The sequence below is a fragment of the Orcinus orca genome, chromosome 8 (assembly GCF_937001465.1).
Source record: "Orcinus orca chromosome 8, mOrcOrc1.1, whole genome shotgun sequence".
Taxonomy (NCBI): domain Eukaryota; kingdom Metazoa; phylum Chordata; class Mammalia; order Artiodactyla; family Delphinidae; genus Orcinus; species Orcinus orca.
Window position 1 is genome coordinate 83,308,487 of NC_064566.1, and position 7,471 is coordinate 83,315,957.

The window sequence follows — 7,471 nt, forward strand, 5'->3', positions numbered from 1 at the left end:
AAGCAACTGACAAAGGATTAATCTCCAAAATTTACAAGCAGCTCATGCAGCTCAATATCAAAAAACAAACAACCCAATCCAAACATGGGCAGAAGACCTAAATAGACATTTCTCCAAAGAAGATATACAGATTGCCAACAAACACATGAAAGAATGCTCAACATCATTAATCATTAGAGTAATGCAAATCAAAACTAAAATGAGGTATCACCTCACACCTGTCAGAATGGCCATCATCAAAAAATCTACAAACAGTAAATGCTGGAGAGGGTGTGGAGAAAAGGGAACCCTCTTGCACTGTTGGTGGGAATGTAAATTGATACAGCCACTATGGAGAACAGTATGGTGCTTCCTTAAAAAACTAAAAGTAGAAATACCATACCACCCAGCAATCCCACTTCTTGGTATATACCCTGAGAAAACCATAATTCAAAAAGTGTCATGTACCACAATGTTCATTGCAACTCTATTTACAGTAACCAGGACATGGAAGCAACCTAAGTGTCCATCAACAGATGAATGGATAAAGAAGAAGAATTGGCACATATATACAATGGAATATTACTCAGCCATAAAAAGAAACGAAATTGAGTTATTTGTAGTGAGGTGGATGGACCTTGAGTCTGTCATACAGAGTGAAGAAAGTCAGAAAAAGAAAGACAAATACCGTATGCTAACACATATGTATGGAATATTAAAAAAAAATGATCATGAAGAACCTAGGTGCAGCATTGGGAATAAAGACACAGACCTACTAGAGAATGGACTTGAGGACACAGGGAGAGGGAAGGGTAAACTGGGACAAAGTGTGAGAGTGGCATGAACACATATACACTACCAAATGTAAAACTGATAGCTCGTGGGAAGCAGCTGCATAGCACAGGGAGAACAGCTCTGTGCTTTGTGACCACCTAGAGGGGTGGGGTAAGGAGGGTGGGAGGGAGGGAGACGCAAGAGGGAAGAGATATGGGGATATATGTATATGTATAGCTGATTCATTTTGTTATAAAGCAGAAACTAACACACCATTGTAAAGCAATTATACTCCAATAAAGATGTTAAAAATATATACATATATATATATATATATATATATATTTTAACGGAGCCTTCCATTTCTTTTTCTTTGACTATCAGATTTGCACAAAGTGCTATTAATAGATGGAAATGAAAGTCATATTTGAATAATATTCTCTGTGCCAAGCATTTATATACATTTTTCTATTTGATCTTCACAGCAGACTTCTGAGCTCTTCATATTTCTCATGAGACTCACAGATGTTAAATAACTTGCCTGAAGTTACGTAGTTATAAGTATCAGAGCTGTGATTAGAGCCTTGTCTTTCTCTTTATTTTTTTCCTAATTGTCTGTGTCATACATGTTTTCACATTTTATTTTAAAATGTGGAAATATTTTTAAAAAGCACAAAGTAGTAACCCATTTCTCTGCATTTTACGTATTGTACTATTTTGTAAACTGATTATTTTTTAATTATGCTTTTCCTATAACCTGAACAAGTCTTTATAATCCCCAATTTTAATTGCTTTATACTATTTCAAGATGACCACTCTTCTTCCACCGTACCATACTATCTCTTTCCAAGTCATGCCTTCCTGAGGACACAATACAAAATATATATAGTTAAGTAGAAATATGTAATTCACTGCCAAAATTAGTAAATGCTGACTGTATAAGGGTATTAGAGGAGAGAGATATTACTTTAAATTGACAGTTTGAATACTTTCTAGTGACAGAATAAGGGCTTGAAGGAAAAACTTGCAAGGACACAAGATCTACTTAACTTTTAAAGCTAGAAATTATGGCCTTTTCCAATCAAGATAGTGTTTAAAATACTTCATGCATGCACACGTGTGTGTGTGTTTGTGTGTCTGTGCGTGAGTGTGTATAGAAAGAGGGAGGGATAAAAGATAGGGAAAGATAATAGCTAATCATGGAAATATTTTGAAACAAGGTTGGTAAACTAAAAATTTCTATACCCACCTCACCAGTTAATAAAAAACTATGATTGTTCATGTTTAATTTATCTTTGATCAATAAATAGCAGTATAATCTCAGGAATGTTATACCTCTGCATTGTGAGGAAAATATAAGAAAGTATATCCTTAATCTCTATTTGCATAGTTTAAGGAAAATTACTCGGTTGTTATATATTTTAAAAATGCCTTTTCTTTCCTGTTTCCCCATAAGACAAAAATAATTGGTTCTGATTATAATTGCTAGATATTATAAAGCACTATCTAGCTGAAAGGCTACCAAATGAAATGTTTTATTTAAGAAGTTAGGTTATTGTTTAAATACCTATAGAACTGGAAATTCAGTGTATACGTTTGTCTTGAGGGATGCTTAATTAGGAAGAGGGATTAAGCATAACTTTCTGATTTCATGCTGTATTCATGTGTGATTTATCTGTTTATTTAGGTACCCAGAGGCTTACCTTACTTCTCTGTGAATTTTGGCCTCCAGGGAGGGTTTGCCCATGTCATTGAAGATCAACACAAATTCCCTCATTACTTTGGAAAGGTATGCTCACAAATTTAGTAAAGTACCAGAGTTTAGCAATTTTGTAACACTTTTCTTTTGAAGGGAAATCAAAACTTTGGGCACAATATATAGTGAAGTTGGTTATTACTGTTCCACCCAAGTTTTAGAGGGAGTACCCAGAAACTGTTAATAAATATATCCCAGAATATTTATAACAGGAATATTACTTTGTAAACAAACATTTGTTGACAGTGTCAATGGTGACTATAATGTTTTTCCTGTGGAGTCAGCCAGGCTTGTGCTGAGAGTGATTGATGATAATTGATAATGATGATAACGCACTCATTGAGGGTTTACAATGAGCCTGTTACTGTTCTGAGCACTCATTTAATGCTCACAATAACTCTTATTATATAGATATTTTTATACTTTCATTTTATAGATGATGAAACTGAGCTACAGAGAGGCTATATAACTTCCCCATGGTCATGTGCTAAGTGACAGAAACAAGGGGTGCATAAGCTCATGGTTGAACTAGAGAACAAATGATCTCACATCTTCATTTATAATTAAGAACGATATAGTCCAAGAATGTGTCACTCATTTCACACAGATAGTTTCTGGACAGATACTAGAGTGTAGATCTTTCATTTTTTGCTAGTGGATTTTTTCTGTTACTACAGATTGCCTTCTAGGGTTATAGTCCTTAAATTTAAGGTCTACTGAGTATCTGGGAAGTATGTAAGTTAGTATCAGGGACTAGAATGAAATTAGTGTAGCTATTGAAGCAATCAAAAGAAGTCTGGGCAATAACAGCTCTAGAAGTGACCTTTCAATCTAGTATAACTCAGGCCTTTCTCTCTAAATTAGAGGAGCCTAGATGAACTCTGTCCATTGTTCCCTGTTCTTCCTCCCCACTTTCATCTCCTGTGTAAGATCATTTTCTGCAAAGAATAGTGACATGTAAGAGGTTTGGACTCAAAAATGTTTATGCTGTTATCCTTAAAGGTTAGCTAGAGGCCTAAAATCACATTCATCTATGAACTGTTGAGATATGTTACAGAAACTTGTCTGAGAATTTTTCAGAATATCTTTTCCCAGAGTTAATTAGAAAGAAATTTGTTTTCATTGCTCTGAAAAATTCTGTTGTTATTCAATAGAGCTTTATAACTCAAAGCTTTATGAATCTGCATTTATTTCTTTCAAAAAAAGAAAACTTAATTCTAGTGAAAATGAAATAAAATATCAATTTTTTAACTTGCATAAATTTAATTGGGAGATCGCCCCCCCCAATATTATGCATGTGCTATGATTTTTATGATACTGTTTTAATGTTAAAAGGAAAGCTTCTTTAGTTAGCATTACATCATTGATCCGTTTTCTCCAAAATCTTCTTTCCAAGAAACAGCCTATGAGACCAAAACTCCCTTCAGCCTGCAGTTGTTTAGAGAGCAAGAAGGGTTGGTCTCTTTCCATTAACATCTGCTTCAGTAACAGAACAAGAATCAGTCCTTATATGGTACCCATGAGACAAAACTTGATGCTTTATAGACAGTTTTAGATCAATTTATAAGCTAGGCTTTCTTAAACTACATTGCTAGTGATTGGCTGGTGCCAAGAAACTCTTGCATTAAATCTAAATGTGCCCTCTTTTTAAACTATGTCTCTCTTAACCCCTTTATTTCCCTTTCCCACTGAAAAGAGATTTCCTTTTCCATGAAGCTTTTCCTGATTTATCCAACAATTAGAATCTTCTTTCTTTTTGAGTTTCCATGTAGTCTGCTTTGACATTTGCCTTATTCTGCTTTATAACTCCCACCACAGCTCCACATTCTGTTATGAGCTTTCTGAAGACAGAGAAATGTATTTTAGTTATCTCTGTATCCCCTACAATATTTGGCACTTGTTTGTACATAGTATGTCCCTTTAGTATATTTGTTAAGATGAAGAACCTATGTCTTAGAGTGATTATGTCCAAGGTCTTACCACACAATCCTGCAGACCTAGACTGAATGTGCAGAACTCAACCCTTAGCCCAAGATTTTCCTGTATTACCGTACTTCCCTTCCTCGAAGCATTATAAATCTCCCCCATATCTTTCTGTACATGGATACTCACTATCATAAATTTGATTAATTTCTGTAGCTGATAGCACAGGAAGAGGATCATGAAGGAAATGATCTAGAGTAATAAGCAGACAGTCAGAAATCCATTCCTTTCAGGGCTTGGGAATGTGACTTTTTAAATGAAGGTGATTTATAATTTCTAATTCTTGGTTTGCTTAGATTAGTACTAAAATATGATTTTGTTTCCTGAAAAAATATCTACAGCTAATAGTAGAAGAAACTGGCTTTTAACTATACTGGGTAGTAGGGAGAACATTAGCCGGAGATTCAACTGTAGTTGAACAACCAAGTTAATAATTGCTACATGTTGATCAACTTTTTCTTCAAACTTTTACCAGAGCAGCTAATAAGGACCAAATTAGTTAAATTCCATTTTCTCTTCCTCCCCTTTGCTGCTGTCTGATAGATGTGTTAACAAGCAACAAAATAGACAAATTGTTTGACAGGAGACACAGCTAGGACCCCTAGAATCACAGGGTTTGCATAGTTAGAACTAAATGAAAAGAATGTTTATTTTTAACTTGAAACTAATACCTATGTAAAATTTGATCCTCACGGAGAACTACTTAATGTTATATTTAGTAACAGAATAAATTGAAATAGTTTCATTCCTGTTTTTAGTATTTATACATGCACGTGTTTGTATTTTTCTCATTCTTTGAAAGGAAATCATTGGTGGGATGCTGGATGTAGAACCAAGACTTTGGAGGAAAGGGATCCGAGAAAGCTTTGAGGATCAGAGGAAGAAAGTACTGCAGTTTGCTCAGTGGTGGAAACCATTTGACTTCACCAAAAATAAAAAATGTTGAGACATACCTTTCATTTTTTATTTCCTCTTCATATTTCTTTCAGTTTTATTTCCATTGCATCTAACTAAACAACTGATCATCAGGTAATAGGAAGAGAATCATGATCTGGGTTTAATGACAACTGCATCATTGGATTGTGTCGGTTTCCTTCCCCACCTGCTCCTGTGGACTTCATTGTAGTAACTGTGGAGCAAGACCAGTTATGTCATGTGACCTGTTCATGTCCTGTTCTGTACCTCTGTCTTGGTATTCTGAACTATTTATATTAACATATAGAAAGACTTTTCTGAAGGATTATCTAGGAAGTATAGCAAATCATTGCTTCAGAGGGAAGCGGGTCTGCTTCAAGTTTGAGTCTGCTGACTAGCTTCTTTTGCATTTTTTAAACTAAGAGTTGGCATATTTAGTAATAATTGAAATTTCTTTTCACAGCATTTTATAGAAGCTCTTAATTTTCTACCAATAGCATATATATTACTACTATTCTTTTTATTAAAGGAATAAAGAATGTCCCAAAAGTAATTAAGAATTAAATAAGGTATATAACATGTTCATGATTTGTTTTTATTTCTGTATTTTTAAATAGTGTCTTTGAATTTTGGTGATTTTAAAAGTAATTGTTCCAAAAATTACAGTTTACAGTTGTTTGGGGTTTGTATGAAAGTTAAAAATTTTAGCCAAATCATCATTTTGAGGTTGTATTGATTATTACAAAATCTTAAGTAATGTGAGTATTTTTAGTGTCAGGAACACATTCTGTTGTCCCATATGATCTAAGGTTCTTCATTTTCCTGTATTCTTACACTTGGTGTGAAGAGAAAAACCCTATACATATAAAATATGGCCATGGTCTCTAAGAGTGTTCCTACTTTATTTTTTATATGGAAGATATTTTTGTAGTAACCCTTTTTCAAAGATGTTGATTTTTTTGGAGCGGAACCTTGATGTTTTGTCATGAAATGTTGAATATTTAGAATCAATGTGACATGTACTCTAGAGTAACTCCTAACTCGATGTAGTTATTTTTAATATTGACATCTCATTTCTTTAGTATCTTGAAAAAAGAGAAATGTTTATGTTCTATCTGAAGTTTTAAAATTTTGATAAAAGTTGGAAGTTTAATGGTTTCAGATTCTCAATATTTACAAATTGGATTTAAGTTATTATCACATACTTGATACTTGATAGTATTTTATTTTTCGCTGTTTTCAGACTCTTTTGGCCTTGCTGCAAAGTCTCAGAGGAATCTTTAACATTCATTTATTCAATCAGTGAGTTAACAAACATTTGTTTGCAGGGCATTTTGTTGCATACTGGTAGTACAAAAATAAAAAAATACTTCCTATACCTTAAATTATTTCATAGTTTAGTGGTGCAAGAGATATGTTCAAAAATAATTACATAAAGAAGATGTGGCACATATATACAATGGAATATTACTCAGCCATAAAAAGAAACGAAATGGAGCTATTTGTAATGAGGTGGATAGACCTAGAGTCTGTCATACAGAGTGAAGTAAGTCAGAAAGAAAAAGACAAATACCGTATGCTAACACATATATATGGAATTTAAGAAAAAAAATGTCATGAAGAACCTAGGGGTAAAGCAGGAATAAAGACGCAGACCTCCTAGAGAACGGACTTGAGGTTATGGGGAGGGGGAAGGGTGAGCTGTGACAGGGCGAGAGAGAGTCATGGGCATATACACACTAACAAACGTAGTAAGGTAGATAGCTAGTGGGAAGCAGCCGCATGGCACAGGGATATTGGCTCGGTGCTTTGTGACAGCCTGGAGGGGTGGGATAGGGAAGGTGGGAGGGAGGGAGACGCAAGAGGGAAGACATATGGGAACATATGTTTATGTATGACTGATTCACTTTGTTATAAAGCAGAAACTAACACACCATTGTAAAGCAATTATACCCCAATAAAGATGTTAAAAAAAAAATAATTACAGCACAATATAAGTTCTAATGCAAGATATGTGCCAAGTGTGTTCAAGTCCAGTGCTAAAGGACTATTTACACCTCCTCT

The 7,471-nt window shown here is 34.3% G+C and overlaps 1 protein-coding gene across 3 annotated transcripts in view; it reads left to right on the top strand.

The window, feature by feature from the left end:
- The window catches only part of CWF19L2 (CWF19 like cell cycle control factor 2), a 200,925-nt gene extending 194,365 nt beyond the window's left edge, over positions 1-6,560 (top strand). For 2 of the 3 annotated variants that reach the window (XM_033413428.2, XM_033413429.2), the window contains exons 17-18: positions 2,441-2,542; positions 5,295-6,560. In XM_033413428.2, the coding sequence (XP_033269319.2) occupies positions 2,441-2,542; positions 5,295-5,438 (246 nt within the window). In that variant the 3' untranslated portion in view covers positions 5,439-6,560. The remainder of the gene's footprint in view (positions 1-2,440; positions 2,543-5,294) is intronic. The other variant, XM_033413430.2, reaches the window with a different exon arrangement.
- Positions 6,561-7,471: the final 911 nt, after the last annotated feature.